Source organism: Eufriesea mexicana, unplaced genomic scaffold (genome assembly GCF_001483705.2).
Source record: "Eufriesea mexicana isolate 0111107269 unplaced genomic scaffold, ASM148370v2 scaffold2467, whole genome shotgun sequence".
NCBI classification, from domain to species: domain Eukaryota; kingdom Metazoa; phylum Arthropoda; class Insecta; order Hymenoptera; family Apidae; genus Eufriesea; species Eufriesea mexicana.
This window is the reverse complement of record NW_016910588.1, coordinates 1,501,329-1,521,850: the sequence shown is the minus strand read 5'-3', so window position 1 is coordinate 1,521,850 and position 20,522 is coordinate 1,501,329. Positions and strand designations below refer to the sequence as shown.

Genomic DNA, 20,522 nt, shown 5'->3' with positions numbered 1-20,522 from the left:
TCCCTATTCGATTTTATTTTCGTTTAAATAGAAAATTTTTATTCCAGCTCAGTCACCCTATCATTCTTAGCTACCGAGCCTACCGAAGTTGGTTTGAAGCGGTTCTTTATTGTCTGAATCGCATACGTTACACCAGAATTCAGTGACATCATACTTTCAACCAAGTGCCAAACTGTTTGAAAAGGTTCCAAAACAAGTTCGCTTTTAAATGGTACGAGGACATTGTTCCTCACGTAAAATACCGGTAAGAAAGTATTAAAACAGTGATCGTTATAGAAACACAAAATTCTGGAACACGCTATAATGCAATTTTCACAAGGAAAAAGGAATATCCCCTGTAAATAGCAGTAAATTTATCACTCGGAAACGATACATCTCTTAGCGTAGGATTGGTTAAGTGACTTACAGAAAGAAAGTGTCCTGGAGTGAGAAAGAAAATTCTACGAAATTTCTCGATTCCACGTATCGTAATACGACTATCCGTGTGGAGTTGCCTCGTAAAGGAAGTTTAAATACCAAGCTTTAAAATAGTTTGCAACATCTTGCCCTGAAAACTGTGCACAGATTATCGAGGATTCTTCACAATCAATGGAAAAGAAAAAGAACGTTGAACGCTTGGCAACGGCAAATCTGAGAACCAAAAGAAAGCGGGCAAACACGTAAATCTATGTTAGTAAGGTTAGCAGCATATTAGCGTTCGCAGAAAACAGATAAACATACAGACAGAATGAACAGTCATAGATCAAGCTCGCACAGAAACCAACACTGTACTAAAGTCGTTGGGCTTCGTGCCTTCTGGGAGAGTTCGCGATAAATGGATCGATGTTAGAGGGCTTTTAGAAGAACAACGTGCCTCGAATCGGAAGATACAACTAGCGCTCGACGCGGCAACTGTGCAAACTTTTAACACGCAACGTTATCGACATTCACGACCCTGGAAAGACTCGAGGCTCGTTCGCACGTAGGATCCTGTTAGTTCAAATCAGTTCGTTGCATGAGTTCACATGGTAAATCAAATCAATGCAGGGATTCAATTTACCTCATCGTTGATGATGATCGATACACTCGGAAGAATAAAGGTTAGGTTATGTGAATAAGGCGAGACTCGTAGAAGAAGTTGAAGCAAGTAGAAAAGAAAGAGTAGAGTATGCGATAAGGAGCTGAAATATGTTAAGATACGTACGGTATGATCGTCATACCGAGTCACTTTCTCCCGATTGATTCAGCGAAAAAGTAATATGTTACTGCTGCAACAAAGCTGGTTCACATTACTTTGCGACTGATTATTATTGATGCCTCACGAGCAACAAGTACACGCATTGAAAAGTCATTTCTGAAGATCGTGATGCTCTATTATTAATGTTCGAAATTTCTTTATGTAACAGAACGATCCAATCTCTGCCAGAATTGTACGGGGTATCTCGTGTCGATCTGTTTACGAACTTTCACGTTCTCAAAAGTATATCGAATTTTTAAAATTGATCGTATATATAAGTTAAAATATTTTTCTTCTTTTATTTTCTCTTTAATTGGATTTTTATTCTTCGTCAAACTTTATCAAACGTTTCTTTAAGAAACGAACAATTTTTTTGGAAAATTAAATTATTGAAGAAATAATGCAATTTGAATAAACAAGCATTCCAAATTGAGTTTATTTTTATTTAATATGCATTTATATACGTATATTTGCACCACGTATTTTCTAGATATAATGGATTTTTAAAGCAGCTGTATAATATATAACGTTGAGTATATAATTTTCAATTAATTATTATTGTACATAATTTAAACTTTAAACGATAAGAATTAATCATAAGAATAAGCGAGAGAGTCACATTTGAATGGTATAATACATAATTTTTAATGAACAATACATCAATTTTGTTTTTTTGTTTTCTTTTTCTATGAACGTTTATATTTTTGTTAAAATAGAATGTAAGGCTGTAAGTTTTATTCTATATTTTGTGACACCCTGATTAGAGATATTTAAAGAAAAATTTTTGAACATGATAACTTCTCTATTTTATACAATGATTATAAGTTTTTTAATTTGAGTATTTTCTAAAATTTCAATTTTAACTTATTAATTCTTGTAATTTGGCACTTAAGTACTCTCATACTATTTCCAAAATACGTTTTGAAATTAAATGGAATATAAACTAATGATTGCAGTTCCTTTATGAGGAATATAATCTAACATTATGTTCGAATCTTTGAGATAGTAATTTACCTAAATTATTGGAAGATGTGCGACTTAAAACTCAGAAATATTAAATTTTTAATTACCAATGTCTTTGTGAAATCCATAAGGATCCACATTTTCAACCATAAGAATACTATAATTAGTCATTACCTTTTCTGAATTTAATATATTTTTATTTATGAAGTTACTTAAATCTTATTATCCTTTTTGTAAGAGAAATTTATAAGCAAGGTAATTATTTTTAAAATATTTCAAAAATACAAAATGAAAAAATGTTTATACAATTGTAATACGCAAAATATAACTATGTCGATAAAACAGTATAATTTTCACTTTCAATCATTTTTATACTAACAAGAATATTTATTAAACAAAATCTACTTCTCCTTTATTGTCTATTAATTTTTACTATTCATCCTTTACGAATATTTATTACTAATATTTCTAAAAAAAGAATATTAAGAAATATAACAACAAAAAAAATGATATCTTCAATTTTACATAATTTTAACACTATAATTTTAAATTGTATCTATTCATCCTTTACGGATATTTATTACTAATATTTCTAAAAAAAGAATACTAAAAAATATAACAAATAAACAAAAAATTATATCTTCAATTTTTCATAATTTTAACAGTATAATTTTAAATTGTATCTATTATACAAGGACGCAAATGTGCATACTCAATGAATGTTTAATATCGATTAATTAAGAAACAAAAATTCACATAAAAAAAAAAGTAATTCTACATTTTCACCTCATCTTTTTATCGTAGAACTGTGTGGTTCGTGTTGAATTCCGTGTTCTATGACATTCTGAACAACGCGAACAATGATTGCATTGACATAGGAACAGTCAAATTCTCTTTGTCCAATGTCAGTCTAATAAAAGTTCCTGAATATTTTATCTCCGTTTTTAAATTGTACCAACCATTGAACAATAGTCAAATAAAAACTTCATTTTACACGTGCATCGATATAAAAAGCATCACGTTTCGTCAGCTTACTTCAATTTTGTTATTTTATTCGTAAATTTACATGAACAAGTAGTACATAATATACATATACTCATTTCATATTTTAAAAAACTTTTGGACGTATATCAACGAAAGTATAAAAAATTTTTACATTTTCAATGTCATTCAGAATTTTATTAATCAAAAAATCGCCTCAGTAATAAAGAATCCAACTTCAATACAAATATACGATATAACACGTGGAATAAAAAATAGCAAATTACTCTCTCCGTTCAATTTCCTTTAATTCGATATACTTATGAGGAACTGGACTTGTAAATTGAAACAGATTACCCCACACGTAATTTTCCAGCATCGTATACGGTGGCCTAGTATACTCGAAAGCCAAACATATAACCGCTAAACGAAAATAGATATTTAGAAAGCCTTTACGGTCAAAAGACAGCGTATAGAGAGAAAAAAAAAAAAGGAAAAATAAACGTTTGAAACAGCTGTATAAGCAGAGAAATTTTCTCCTTCGACCACTTTACCCCGAGAGAGCTCGAAGCGCAAGATGCCACCGCGATCTGCGCTACAAACCTTTTATTTTCGTACGACAGAGTGAGGCGTGTAGGTATACGAGAACGATAGAAGGTCGCCGTCGGGGACCGTCGTGAATGTTCCGTCTATTATGCTCGAAGTACCATATATCCCCTGTGGCGGCGCTGTTGTCGCCTCGAATTTAGTTCGTGAATTATAACGCACGCAGATGTCGCGCAGAGGCGCGTGAAACGCGAGGTTAAGGGAAAAGTCAAGGCGAATCCCTTTCACTGCAAACGCGCGTTTCATCGATGAGCCACATTTGTCCGTGTGTCTCATTGTTTCTCCCATTTTCACGTTTATTTTCTCCGATGTTTCTATACGCGAGAGTGAGAGTGACGCGATTAGAAGAAATATCAAGACGGTCCCGACTACGGCCATACATAGAGGTATAGGCATAAGGCACAGGTAGCCAGTATCGCTATAGAAAACTCTCGAGCTCTTACTCGTTACTGGTTCTTTTTTTATCCATTCGTTTACACTCGATACTCGTTTTTCTCACGGTTATCCTTTCTCTTATTTTCAATTATCTTTCTCGCTGTAACGAGAATACAAGACGGTCCAAACCGGCGTAGATTGGACCGAGCTACGGCAAGCTGTTTTTTTCTTTTAAATTCTTTGTTTTTTTTTTTTATATATATATATATATAAATGAATGAGATATACCCTTTTCTCATGGCATATATAAAATTGTTTATATATGCGACTCGTGGTGTGGGGGCTCAATTTAAACAGGTACGATTCAATTGGTATAAAAAAGAGAGAGAGAGAGAGATAGATAGAGAAAGTGTGAAGCTGCTCTGTGATTTCAGTTGAACCTTTTACGTTCGTCCTCGATGCTCAGCGAGGAATCGACTCGTGCTGTACGATCGATATGCGCGAGCAGAAATAACTGATTAAAATACAGCGAATATAATACTATTCCTGTTTAATTAATTAAATAAATAATTAAATAAAAATAATATTGAAATTTCAAAATTCGAATAATAAAATAATAATAATAATTATATTTTTAAATTATCATTATTACAAAATTCACCATAATACAATTTATTGGAAATATTTATATTATGTTACCGTCCGATTGTTATTCGATGAAAAAATTGGAGCAAAAATTACAAAAAATTAATTCGATATGGACAAATCACGTTCAAGGCTAAAATATGAGCTTTCGTTGAGTTTTTTCACCAACGAGTCGACTCCTCGTTCCATCGAGAAATATGGCTACCGTGATTGGCGTAAGGTTTGTCGAAGGTCCTAGATTTCGAAGAAACAGTCCTCCTACTTGTTTCGATAATTTACAGTGTCTACTATGTTGTTAACTGATCTCTCGTATTCTAATGACATTTGTAGACAAACGTTACGCTAGCATACCCGCGTTTAAACGGCGATGCTCAGGCTTCTTCTAGACAACGGTATAATGGTCGAGTTGTAAAATGCGAATTCGTATCGTGTTCCATCGGCTCCCCGGGATTAATACGTAACCGTAACGATCGATACGTCACACACGCTCAGTTATACGCACGCACACTCGCGGCCAGTCACACTTCTCGCAGACACTGCGCATCGTCGTTCAAACGAAGCAATCGATTCGCGACGAGCGACACTGTTCTCCGACGGTTGCTTAAACTATATCGAAGAATCTATCCGTCTCGTTTCATCTCATCTCGTGACATCTTGCGACGCAACCATGCGAATTTCTCAGAAGCGAATATTGAATTTTTTTTTAGGGGAAGCTGATCGAGAGGAAGGAAGTGAAGCGTGGAACATTTTTCCAGGAACCCGCGTGTCCAGTCGATTTAGAACTGATCGAGGCTCCGTATATACGGTGAGTATAGTAAATGGGTCGAACTGCAACTTTGCTGCTATTAAAGGTAGACAAAAATTGTACAGGAAAAATATACGTTATTTTATGTGGCCTATCATCTACCACCGTGTAATGTAATTTTTTATAAATGCAATTTGAGTACAAGTTGAGTGTGGTACTCAATACGAGTACAACAGACAATATAATTGTAACATTAATACAATTGTATTTGTTTTATTTAAATGGAATCCTACTTTTTTTATTTAAGTCGATTTTAAAGTGACATTTCAAGTAAATATCGTATTAAATATGAAATATTTTGCGACAGTGACTTTTCCCACATTATAACCTAACCTCGCTGTTCAAAATTCTACAAGGAATATACCCGTTGATAAAAAAATGCGAAAGAAGAAATCAAGTTTTATAAAATTTTATAGATCATGTTAAGCAGTGCAGAATTTTTTCAAAATTTTCCTTTTTATCTTTAACAGAACTGAGTTATAATCCGGCCCAGTTACTAAGCTCACCCTGTATACACTCGACATCGTTCATCGCGCGGTTCCACAAATGCAACAGCGTGGTAGCTATTCTTATAATATGCAGAGTATTGCCTCTGATATTTCTAGCAAACGCGTTCGTATTATTTGTCGATAATATTGAGGTTAATTATTATAACGCGAAAAATCTTTTTTTCAGTATGTAAATTAACCGAATTAACGCGTAATATTGATTACACGTGATAATTAATTTTGAATATGCAATATTCATTTTCACGTCGAATATTTAAAAAATAAAAATTTTTTGAACCAGATTATAAGATACTCTTTATATTTAAATTCTCTGCGAATATGTATGGCATATCTAAAAATATATACAGTAAAACCAAAAAGTGAGAAATAAAAATTTTAATTAAAAAAATAAACAAACATTTTTAAAAGAATTTACAATAAGAAATTAATACTATCTACTATTAATACAATTAATAGTATTAATAATATTATACTATATACTATAATACTATAATACTATTAATAATATTTTCCTTTTTTATTTTATTTATAACAACACATGGTAAATAAATGCTGTATTGTATAGTTAAAAATGGAAAACAATAACAAATAATATGTTTAAAAATTGTGTCTCGAATTTTATTATCATTTTATTATATTTATTATATTCATTATATTCAGTTCTAGGCCAATAAACAATAGTGAAATTTGAAAGGAAATGATTCAGTCAACGATTTTGAATCACACTAATAAATAAAAAATCTAAACGATCTGAAACGATATACAAAAGAGAAATTCGCATTATGTACGAAATGAAACGAACATCTCATAGTCAAACAGATAAAACAGTGTCTGCAATTTATTTTACAGTACATGAAGTCTAGTCGACCAGAGAACATTGCGCACTGTCGAAATATTCACCGTTTTGTGTGTCTCAAGGATAATAAATGTGTAGATGTTACGAAAATCTGATCTGCCGATTCATGGCGAGATCAGGGTTCTACTCTAACGAGACGAATTCTGCGAAACACTTAAACCACTGATCGAATTCATCGCGTTCAAAATAAAAAACAATACTTATTTTAATCGACAAAAATAATCAATAACAAACAACGAAGGTAATAATCAAAATACCATTAAAACGTAATTAACAATCCTAATATTAAATTATTAATATAACACGATGATACAAAAATAACATACACACATTGAAATTATAAAATTGCCATCATAGCAATGATGTTTCAACGTCTCCAAGGATAATCACATAATAGGGCAAAGAAAAGATATTTCCTAGACATATACACATAATCGGAAAACGGCAGCAGCATGTTTTGCAGAATTCGTTTTGCGAATACTCCTCGAGGAAAGACCAAATTGCCTATTCAAACTCGGTCAAGAAATTTTGTATCATACTGGACGTAGAGTGAATCACTCTGAATGGAGAACCTGTAGAAAATAATTTACTTATTAATGTATAGAGGCAATTGGATTTTTCCTGCGAGATTTTCTACACTGAACTATAGAGAGTCATTTATTTCATATAACATATTAAACATAATATTTTAGCTGTATTAGGATACTGTAAAGAAGGCTTACCAAACCGACGAGTAGAAAAAATACTAGGAATGTGCGGCCGACGAGCGTCTGGCAGTAAACGTCGCCATATCCTACCGTGGACATCGTCACGATGAGAAAGTAGACGCAGGTCCAGTACGAAAGCTGTTGAGGGTTCGTGAACTCGAACGGGTCCCCTGAGTTTTCAAGCTGTAAGCAGACAATATTCGAGTTCACAATTTACTGCTGCCTTATCGCGATGCATTATGTACATCGCGCTGTGGAAACACCAGTCAAGTGAGGCTTGTATGACAGGATCAGAAACTTGCTTGCTACCCTCGAGGATCAGTCTGCGTTTAGTCTGTGCCACCTGGACTGCAGTCTTTGGATTATACGTGATTTTTACAGGGTGATTCGCCAGCTAGTGGACTCAAAAGCAGTACTGCATGAGCAGGAACTTGATATTTGAAACTTTACAGCTCGCACATGTGTGACGAGTACCTTACTCCTTACTATCGCAAGTGCTTCACGCTGGAGCCATCGTTCTCATAGTCTAAGTTTTAATTTGTAATCCTTTGTACGTTTTGGTTCTTTTATATGTATATTATTGTATCTAGTTTTTGGCGTATTAAACGTTGGATTGGCCTGCTAGGTAGCCTTACTGATGAGTCCACTAGCAGGCCCAGGACGAAACGCATCCCTTCCTCTTGCTTTCATCCCTCCTAGCACCATCGCCATATCGAGAATACTGCGAACAAGTGACTAACAGCAATGGTGGGGGAAGACCTCTAAGTATGTACGCACACAAATGTAGTTGCTGCGCACACATTCGTCAGATTATCGCGTGAGGACACACAGGGACTCTCTGCTGCGGTGTTCAGCAACATTTGGACCACGTTACTGCTTTTAGTCCTTATTTTTAGGGATCAACCGTTTTCCAAGCTTCTGAAATATTCTAATTTTATTAGACCAGGAGTAAACAGTTGAAATTATTGCAGTTATCTCGAAATAACTACTCGAACCAGTTGTCTAAATCTTTTTAACCCTTTTGCTACGGTGGGCATCGTTGCGAAGTTTCTCCCGTAGAATGAGGCGTAAATTAAATAATGGAAACATTACGATTGTACAGTCTTTGGCATTCAGGGCTAAGTCTTTTGAAGAAAAAAAAAAATAGAAAAGAAAAAGGAAAAGGAAAAGCTGACCATCGCAATAGCGCTTGCGATTCTTTGCACAGAGAGCTAAGCGGAACGCAGTAGCAATCTCGTTTTAATGTTTTACTCAATTTTTGTGGCCGGTGACTATAGTCACCCATCGTGTATAGATGGCGCCTCGTGACCGGTGACTATAGTTACCCGTAGTAGGGAATAAGGGTTAAGTTCACTTGGAATTGCTTCGAAGAAGGTTAAATCTAAGGAAGACAAACGTTATCTTACCAAATGAATGATGCCAGCAGCTGTTAACCAGACGGAGATGAAGATCGATATAAGTTGGGCGAGACGAATGGAACTCGATGTCTTTAGAATGTTTAGGTACTGGAGGATGTCAGGGACCGTCATCAGTCGTAGGGCTCGGAGGAACCTCAGTCCGATCCACGTCCGATCGAGATATATCGACACGAAGGACGGTGGTATCGTAAAGTAGTCCACGAACGAATACATCTCCAGCATGAACCACAGCTTATCACTGGCGGCGATAAACTACCAGGAAACAAATTTTTAATCGTTAAGTAATTTCATTTCTAATACTTCAACTCGAAGGTCTTCGATTTATTAATCTGCTAAGATTTTTCAAGCTTTGCCACGATTTGACCGATTATTTTATTGGTTTATGTAACCTCTCATACATAGGATTGTTATTGTTGTAATATGAAAGCATTCGTTGTAATTTAGAATATTATTATTCTAATAAATTGTTGTAACATAGTACAGCAGTCCCCGTTTTAGTGTCCGCGTCCTGCCCCGTTTTAGCGTCCGCGTTCTTCCCCGCTTTAGCGTCCGCGTCCTTCCCCGCTTTAGCGTCCACATTCTTCCCCGCTTTAGAGTCCGCGACTTCCCCGCTTTAGCGTCCGCGTTCTTCCCCGCTTTAGCGTCTGCGTCCTTCCCCGCTTTAGCGTCCACATCCTTCCCCGCTTTAGAGTCCGCGACTTCCCCGCTTAGTGTCCACTGCTACCATTGAACGTACTCAAACGTGCTGAACTTCAAACGTACCGAGATCAATTGTCAAACAAAACTCGACACCCATCTTTCCCGATTATTTCGAATATTCACATTCTTTTCTTCTCTTTCTTCCAATAGAATTTAATTCGGAAGTTACCTCCCCACAAAAGTGTCTAGATTCGGTCCCGATTGCGGACGCTAAAGTGGACACTACTGTATATTATAACAGAATTATTTTAATATCAAAATATTTATATTACAATAGTGTAATACTATTATTATAATACAAATTTTTTTACTGTGTATTAAAGTAGTATTATTATTGTAATAAATTATTTTAATATGTCAATTTTTTTTAATCTAATAAATTGAGTATTTTTATTAATAGACAGTACGAAAGAAAATGACATAATAATTCAATATGATAGACAAATTATTATAACACTTTGTTATAATTACATTCAAATATTGTTATTAGAATAAATGTAAGATAAGAAAGTGGTGTATTTATTGTGTATGTCTGTTTTGATATATTTGGGTATTTGGTATCCAGGAACCAACTAGAAAGTGTGAAAATTGTTATGAGTGTTTACACTTACGCGTATAAAAAAGTAGACCATAAAAAATATATTGAAAGCTAAGTCTATCTGCTGAGTAATGTTCTCGCTCCACGTTTGGCAACGTTCCACCTCTTCGCTGTAACATAAAATTGTCACATCGATGTTAGGGAATTACATTAAGTTCCTTAACAAATTTACTCGAATTTTGCAAGAAAACAAATGAACATTGGTAACGTAATCGAGAATAGAAAACAACAGTACAATAAGTTCTTTACAGTAAAGTACTCAGTTACGATGCTAGATCATGAAATTAGCAATTATTTTACAAATATTTTGAGTTTATCATAATACGATTAGAGGTAAATTTATTTAATTTATTTAAAAAAAAATTAATTAAATGATTAAGTTAAATAATTAATGCCTGATTATAGTAATATTTATTTCCATAAAATTAAAATAAGCTTCTGTACTCAATTTTGATGCTAGATCATGAAATTAGTAATTATTTTTTAATTATTTTGTGGTTATCATAATACAATTAAAGGTAAATTTATTTAATTTATTTAAAAAAAAATTAATTAACTGATTAAGTTAAATAATTAATACCTGGTTACAGTAATATTTATTTTCATAAAATTAAAATAAGCTTCCGTGCTTGATGCTCATTGTTAATTAGCGGATTTTTGTGCATATATATGTTATATATATATTTTACATACGAATATTTAAATTTTTGATACCAATATTTCTGGTATATATATTTTACATACGAAATATGTAAAATAGATGTACAATATTATGTACCTAATATATGGAAGAAAATTTATTTATTTAAATATTAAAAAAAATATTTTAAAAAATTGGAAAATTTATTTTTCGTAATTTAAACCATGGTATATTATAATAGCATTCTTTCTAAATTGCCTATCTTTGTATACAATTCTTTGTGACCCACCAACATTCACATTTTTCAAAATATCGTACAATATATTATATATATATTACTTACTAATTTACTTATTAAATGTATTACTATATTACTAATATTATATATATTATTAAATAAGTTACTTATTTATTTGTAACAAAGTTTAAAATTTATTCATGGTCTAAAAGAAATAAAATGTACTTCAAAACTATTTATATGATTATTTTTGTTTAAATTTTTCTTCACAATCGCCATATATATTTTCTATATTTCTAATAAATTTTAAATAAGTTATGCATTAGATTATTTTTATCAAAGTTATATTTTTAAAATTCCTTATTGGCGAAACTAATATTTGCCCAAGTCACATAATTTTACCTATTTCCTATAAAAATATGCAATTGCATAAACATCCACAGTTTATTCATTAATAGTATAAACGCTGTCAAATCTACTACTACATTTGCATTTGCGTAACTTACAAATAATTTCACAGCAAATGTAACGTTTTAATTTTACGGAGAAAATAGTTTCCTTACCTGGAGGCATCGATGAAGTATATTATAAGCGATGCTATACTGAGAATGAAAACTAACACCACCTGAAACAAAAAATATTATTCGACGTTAAAGCATTTGATTATATCAACTTCGATAAATAAAATGATAAAAAGTGAAATAAATATTATAATCGAAATATAGACAAATTTAGAATCTTTAAGTTCTCAGGAATTTAAAATATTTTTTAAGCTGGCAGAAAATTCAGTCACAAAATTTGAAAAGAGTAGCAGCTTAGGCGACATTTTTCAAGAGTATATTTCAATATACATATATACATATATGCAGTATCTTTTCTTACAAGTTCTATGCAATATGTAGATCACCCATTTCCTTCTGAATGTATTTTGAAACTACCTTATTTTCCTCGGGAATACAAAATCTAGTATACAGTTTCAATACAAACTCTTGGGGGATATTTTTTAAAATATACTAAAACTTCTATATTGCAGATTTAACGATAAATTATAATAAATTATGTCAAACTTTAGATATGATATTATATTGATAAGAATATAATATTACATTGATAGGAATATTATATTTTATTCATAGGAATATTATATTTTATTTAAGAACGTATATAAGTGCATAGGTGATACATATGAAAATTAATATTTGGTGCTTCTGTTCTTTGAATCTATAAATAATTTTTATTCCAATACTTTTTTATTCAATATCTGAATTTTAATTGACAATATAAATACATATTTCTCTTTTTACTTCAATGGGAAAAATTATTTCAATTAATATAAATAATATAAATATTAAAAAATTTGAAAACCATTTTTACTATATAAATGATGCAAATAAATTTTTAATTCTTATATCTCTGATAAAAATACTCCCAGGAAATTTAAAAATAATCTATGCTTACATTCTCTGAAGTTTCTTTTATATAATAAATTTTGTGCCAATTTTGAACATTGAATTCATTTGGAATTAAGGTCGCAATGAAAATTCAGTGTAGTTGGTAACGGCTTTATTTTGAAACAATTTCGCGTGCAAAACTCGTATCAAAACTTCTGAAACTAATTAAAACCTCGTATTAAAATTCATTTATTAAAATAAGCAAATGGAACAAAAATTGGCCCTCCTCCTCAAAAAAATAATCGTGACAAAGATAATGTCAGCTATAGTAGATAAGAGAATTTCCGAATAGTAGTAATTTCAGAATACTATATACTATATACTATATACCATACTATATTCTTAAATTTTATTATTATATATTGCAGAAAGAATAGTATCGATAACAATGCCATGTATAATATAGTATTTTATAGTATTCTATAGTATTGTGTATCATTTTATAGTACACCACAGTATTCTGCCAAATTTTATAGTACTATGTTTTATAGTGTTTTATGACATCCTATAATTCTATAGTATGTTATAATAACCTATAGTATTCTGCACTATTGCGTAGTATTTTATAGTAGCTCATAATATCCTATATTATTCTATAATGTTTTATGGTATCCCATGGACATGTATAGTATTTATAGTAATTTATAGTACTTTATAGTACTTGTCTTCTTTCTTATTATTATATTTTCTACGATGCTCTATTCATAGAGGAGACTAATACCAACGGCATCTTAATTCATTTACTAATTATAACCGTAAGGTTAAATATATCTGTTGCCACTTCGCTATGACAATAATTAATAGAATCCGTTGAACGTTCGAGAAACAAAATCTGAGAAGAGCGCACCAACTGTTTAAATCGATCCAACATTTGTTACGAAATATCTCACTGGCGAGTTCTGCTAAAAATTGCACAAATATTTCATAGTTCAACGGAAAAAAGGTTAATCGTCGTTGTAAAAATAATAATTAATAATCATTTGTGCTACTTTCACGGAAATTTGAGGCTTCAACGACTAAATGCGAGGGAAGTGACACTTCGGGTTTACTCGTCTACAAGCGTTGACGAGCGCCGACGAGTAGATACATGCTATACTCCAACCACTTTGTTAGCACTTTTCGAAATACACGTCTCTGACGTGGCCGTTTCAAGCGTTGCTTTCGTCTCGCGAGTGTTTTTACTTCCGAGACAAGGGTAAAAGATTCTTTAACCCTTCCGTGACTAGCTGGATACATGTACATGTTCCACTTTGACTTTCAGACTATGTATTACATACCTGATCAATTGCTTCGTCTTAATCACGTATAGCCCGTTCAATATGAAAATGGCGGGACCGCGTTTACGTATTCTTCCTCTTTCCTTTTTCACATAAAATCGTTCCGATGTATTCCTTTGCGCGCGTGTGTTTGCACGCGTGTGTGTATACGTGTGTGCTTCCATCATCTTATTGTTATACATTTTCACATTTACAAATTTCTTATTCTCGTTCTATTTCGTTTACATCTAACCGAACGCCATTTTGCAAATAATATGCAAGATCAATATAGCATTATATCATAACATTAATAAAATTAATACACGCGAAGTAATATTTTATAAAAGATAAAACGAAAGTGTAAAATACAATTTTTTCATTCGTGCATTATTTTTCGAGAAAATTGATTTTGATAATCCGTTGCGAACGTGTTTACACGATTGAATAGTTAAATACGGTTCATTGATATACGTAGTACGTAGTGTCTATCGTGTTGGTAAATATGCTATTCGTTGGAGAATTACGATGGTAAGATAGGGTAACGAGGAATGAGTCGATAAGATCAGAGTTTTACTGTTTATAAGTAATAGTAGCTATTTTAACACTACCAATTATTCAAGATTGGTATCCTCATAGGTATACTAGTGATTAAATAAAACACCGATAATAAAATTTATCTGTTTACTTCCTTGAATCTAATAATTTATAAAAGTAGTACAAAGATTATATGCAAACACAATATGCATTGTATATATTACTTATTGAAACATTTATTAATTACACCGTTACGTACATCTGCAATGAACTTTTAAAATCAATGTTTTCAAAGTGTAAGCTTCGAAGGAAAATATTTTATTTCGTACAGTCATAATGAATTTTCTCCCGCCCACTTGAACTACATTTCCCTTTGCACTCAGAATCCATATTTTGCACCACACCGAGAGAACTTTAAATTCGGAACAGAAGCACTTCTGACAGCGAAACACACTTGTAAACATACAGTAACGTAAAACGTGACGCTCGACTCGATCGCCGATACTCCATTTTAATTGACGGCGCGACCTCAGCGCCACCGAGTTATCACGAGAGTATTTGGAAACTCGTTACACTGCGCAGTGTAAGCAACGGGACACGAGTTACCGAGTGCAGTAACCGTAGGATACGAATATTGGTATATAATGGTTTACGATTAATCTAACCACGAGCAGACAGGAATAGAAATTTCACGTGAAATGAACAGCACAGGTATGCTCGAACGAATGTAAAGGAGACATGAATCTTTTTTATTATTCCATTATTTTCTTTCGCTCGGTTTACTTGCAGGGAAAATGTGGAAAGAAAATATTGGGTAGCAGAGTCATCGATGCAGCGAGTATTTGAGTATACACGTATGCGAACATACACGTGCAGTGCATGCAATTTCTGCGCTATGAGACTTCTCGTTGAAGCGTATATCGCGAGTATCGTGAATAAATAAAGAAGCATGGCTTATGTACTTTAACCGTCGATCGATTTTGGTTGGCTCTGTTCCAGGCAGCAGCTCGTCAGGTACCAAAGAATTTCACCACATGACTCTTAATCGTCATATACATCATCGAAATGAATTTGGCAGATCAAACCCTTAACAGTTCGAGCTCGAGTTTTCACCATCGAATACATACTTGCTGATTTACGATGTTTATCAATTCAGGCTACCCAAGTAACATTTTTGTTTTGAAATGATCGCAATTATTGCTTAAATAGCAATATAATTAACCCTTTGCACTCGAGAGGCACACTTCAGTCGCCATTTGATAAAATTTCGAAAATCGATAGTAATTAATATGTCAAATTTCAAATAATTATTACACAAGTTTATGAATTAAACAAAATAATAATGTAAGTAAATACAGAGGAAATAAATTACAACTTCCAAGAAAAGAGAATAAATGTAACAATAAGATAAAAATAAAAAATAATAAATTACATCGTGAAAAGAAAATATAGGGAAATATTAGTGAAAACAAAATATTGACAATACTCTTTTTAGGATAGGAAAATAAGTACTGTGATACTAATTTAGTAATAAATATTTCTAGTTAATTACTAATGTATTAAGATCATTAACCCTTTGCACTCGAGAGGCACACTTCAGTCGCCATTTGATAAAATTTCGAAAATCAATAGTAATTAATATGTCAAATTTAAAATAATATAACAGTGTGCGAGGTATCGAAATTAAATAATTCTACGTGTTAATTATTATACGATCTCTTGCTTAGTACTCAAAAAAATATCGTCAGCTTTATAGCAGAAAATTTTTCAACTCGTACTCTTCTTTAACCAAAAGATCGTCGAGTGCAAAGAGTTAAAAGATAATATAAGAAGATTAATGTAAAAATTAATTCACAGATAAAATTCGAAAATTATATAGAGATGATTGTCATTATTTATTATAATTATTTTTCATATTTTTATCATCCTTTTTATACCATTTTATAACTCAATTATTCATTTTTACCAAAGCTTGTATTGAAAGCTCTATATTTTATTTTCAAAGTGCAATTAAGCAACAAATAATTGCAAAAATATTGAATGCCATGTATAGATCTATTTTTCCACAATTAAATCTCATCTATAAGTGAAATAGGATATTTGAAATATACAGTTGCACTTTATTTGGTATTTTTTAACTATTTTCTGTAATTAGGAATCATTCTAGGATGAAATATTATTTTTAAGGATTAAGATGTTAAAAGAATTATATAAATATGTATATGTAATTATAATGAAGATATGAAAAGCTATTTGTATATTTTGAAAAATTTTAGCTTTTTATTTCTTCGACTAAAATATTGTTCAGTTTCCAATATTAGGTTTCTAATACTAATACTAATGATGTTTTTATAAATATATAGGTTTATAAAGAAAAAGTGACAAAGGTATATAAATTATTAAATATGTATTAAAAAAGAATAAAAAGCAGCATCAATTATTTTACTTAACAATTTTGTCAATTAAAGTATTTATTAAAAAAAAGAATAATAATACATAACAAAATATTTATTATAAAAATAAATTGATTAAATAAATTAAAAATATAGAAATAAATATTTAAATAAAAATAGAAATATTTATTAGAAGTAAAGTAATATATAATACCAAGAAATAAAATCTCTTAAGAGTAACATTATTTTAACTAACATATATACATAGGTAAAATCAAAAATTAAATGATGCAACGAAGAACTATCATTCGCGAGAGATCTTTGCTGTACAAAACACAATTAGCCAACATATGTTGAAGCCAACGATTTTCCTTGTATTTATAAACTTGATACTCAAGACGAGGAGCGTTACTCTTACGTTTCAATGAACTTTAACTACATTGTAGAACTCGTCAACAATTTGAAACGTATCAACAATAAAATAATTTTTTCATTAATAATAATGATGAAATATTTGAATATTTAATATCTTATAAGTTTGAATACAGTAGAAGTTTGGAAAACAAAATTAACAATGCAATAATGGAACAAATTTATACAAAAAAAAGATTTTCATCAAGAAAAAGTATAATTAAAAGTAAAAATGAAGAAATTGAATAAATATAACTTGTTAATTAGTACAAAATATTCTTCTACAATAATACCACCCCTATTTTAATTGGAATACAGAACCAACCTAATCTAGTTATTAGAATTATTTTGTATTCGAACGTATGCATAAATATACAAATAAATAATATTATATAATATATTGGACAAATATAACAAAATAAGTACATAAATAAATTACATCAAACGTAATGTAACATTTATACGAAAAAAAAAAAAATTTTGATCAAGAAAAAGTATAATTATATTTTGCAAACATGTCGATGATTTAAAAAAGAATAGTGAAGAAATTGAACAATATAACTTATTAATTAGTACAAAATATTTTTCTACAATAATACCACCCCTATTTTAATTGAAATACAGAACCAATCTAATCTAGTTACTAGAATTACTTTGTATTCAAACGTATGCATAAACGTATGAAGAAATTGAAAAATATAACTTATTAATTAGTACAAAATATTCTACAATAATTTCACCCCTATTGTAATTGGAATACAGAACCAACCTAATCTAGTTACTAGAATTATTTTGTATTCGAACGTATGCATAAATGTACAAATAAATAATATTATATAATATATTTGACAAATATAAGAAATTAAGTACATAAATAAATTACATCGAACGTAATGTAACATTCGGTAATTTTTCAAATGTCTACTAGGTGAATTTGATAAATATTTGATATCGAAAGTGGAAGAACATAAAGTTAAAAGTTAAAATACGTTGGGAATGTTCTAGTAACCTCCATGGGAATTCGACTCACGAAACAGGTTAAAAAGCAAATTGATTTTATAGTGAGTCCCGTAGAACCACGAATTTCATTTCACCAGTGCCACATTTTGCGTGTACCTGTCTCGTTTAAATTTGCAGGAGTAGACTGTATACATGCACATACATAGGGCGTACACACACGTATCTGCTCTAGAGCTGTAGGAGTGCAGAAGAGCGTGTAAGGTCATTCTGTAGATGCACCATCTGAGTGTATGCAGCTGCGCTAGGGAAATCTAGGTCACCCAAATATGAAGACCATGCACGGACGTTTCTCATATTCGTTTCTCAACCTCGAAAGGGAATGGAAGGGCACGAAAGCTAAAGAACGACACAAGCATTTCGCAAACCTGCGACCTTACGTATAATTTCATACATAACTGCGAATCCAGTGATTGTTCATCGCGCGTATTAATACTGCTATTGCTAATATCAAAGAAATCTCGAGCACTTCGAAGCAATTACAGTAGAATCTACGGTATCTGAATTAATAGGGAGGCAGACTGCAGACGAAGGAATTTTTTAATAATGGAATATACTATTATCTGCTTTATATCTTCTTAAATATGTTTCTATTTAATAACTTTGTTTATTACGTTTCTTAAACATGTTTGTGATTAACAATTTTATTTGTTACGATGTTTAAATATGTTTGTATATGATAATTTTATTTACTATGTTTTTTAAATATGTTTGTATTTAATAATTTTGTTTATTACGTTTCTTAAACACGTTTGTATTTAACAGTTTTATTTGTTACGATGTTTAAATATGTTTGTATATGATAATTTTATTTACTATGTTTTTTAAATATGTTTGTATTTAATAATTTTGTTTATTACGTTTCTTAAACACGTTTGTATTTAACAGTTTTATCTGTTACGATATTTAAATATGTTTGTATATGATAATTTTATTTACTATGTTTTTTAAATATGTTTGTATTTAACAATTTTGTTTATTATATTTCTTAAACATGCGTGTATTTAATAATTTCATTTTTTATGTTTTTTAAAAATGTGTGTGTATAATAATTCTGTTTATTATGTTCTTTAAATGCGTTTGAATAGAATAATTTTATTTACTATGTTTGTTAAATATGTTTGTATATAATAACTTTATTTATTATGTTTTTTCGAAAATATGTTTGCACAGAATAATTTTATTCGCTATATTTTTTTAAATACGTTTGAATATAATAATTTTATTTACTATGTTTATTAAAATATTTGTATATAATAATTTTATTTATTATGTTTCTCAAACATGCGTATGTTTAATAATTTCATTCACTATGTTTTTTAAATATGTTTGTATTTAATAATTTTGTTTATTATGTTTTTCAAAATATGTTTGTATATAATAATTTATTTACTACGTTTTTTAAATACGTTTGTACTTAATAATTTCATACGAAAAATATTTATATCTGTATATGAATTATATTGATATTTTTAAGAAACTAGATATTAAATATTAAGATACATAGTTAAGATATACATATATCATGTTAAAAAAGCTATATTAAAAAGAACTTTGTTTTTAAAATAGTGTTTATACTTTCATTAATATTTAAATATTCGAATATTCATATGTTTAAATTTATTCGATAAATATTTACATTTATATGTAAAACACATTTATATTTTTAAAAGAATAATATCGAGGATAATATCAAGTAGCAAAGAATGGGACGTAATATAAATGTAATTTTCTTTTAATTACTCATGGGTCTTGTATTCTTTTACTGCTGCTTTTAATCTTTTAACATATTAACTTGCCTTAAATTACATTCTGTTTTTACTGTAAACTATTTAAATACCCACTATCTATATAATATTATTTACACAAAGATATCATCGAATAAAAGAATATATATATTTTTTACAATAACACACATATGTATGTATGTATATATACATATATACATATATACTTCAAAGAGAAAATGCTTTCAACATTATATGTTTGTACAACTTTTACGATACCTTTACCGTATTATATCTCCCAAAGTATCTCTCGTTTCGTTACCACACTCAGTGTCATACGTTTTCTCTTTGATGTTATTACACACAAGGTATTCAGGCGTATAATGCCCATTTCATACTAGAGTAACGAAGGAAATATACTGTCCGGATAATAGAACATTTGGATAGTGGAATATTCGAATAGTAGAACGTTCGGAG

General features: G+C 30.5%; 1 protein-coding gene across 14 annotated transcripts in view; it reads right to left on the bottom strand.

The window, feature by feature from the left end:
- Positions 1 to 20,522, bottom strand: part of slo (calcium-activated potassium channel slo) — a 229,620-nt gene that overhangs the window by 108,339 nt on the left and 100,759 nt on the right. For all 14 annotated transcript variants that reach the window (XM_017903705.1, XM_017903699.1, XM_017903701.1 and 11 more), the window contains exons 2-5: positions 11,820 to 11,881; positions 10,392 to 10,488; positions 9,070 to 9,333; positions 7,679 to 7,846 (exon numbers count right to left, since the gene is read on the bottom strand). In XM_017903705.1, coding sequence (XP_017759194.1) covers positions 7,679 to 7,846; positions 9,070 to 9,333; positions 10,392 to 10,488; positions 11,820 to 11,881 — 591 coding nt within the window. The remainder of the gene's footprint in view (positions 1 to 7,678; positions 7,847 to 9,069; positions 9,334 to 10,391; positions 10,489 to 11,819; positions 11,882 to 20,522) is intronic.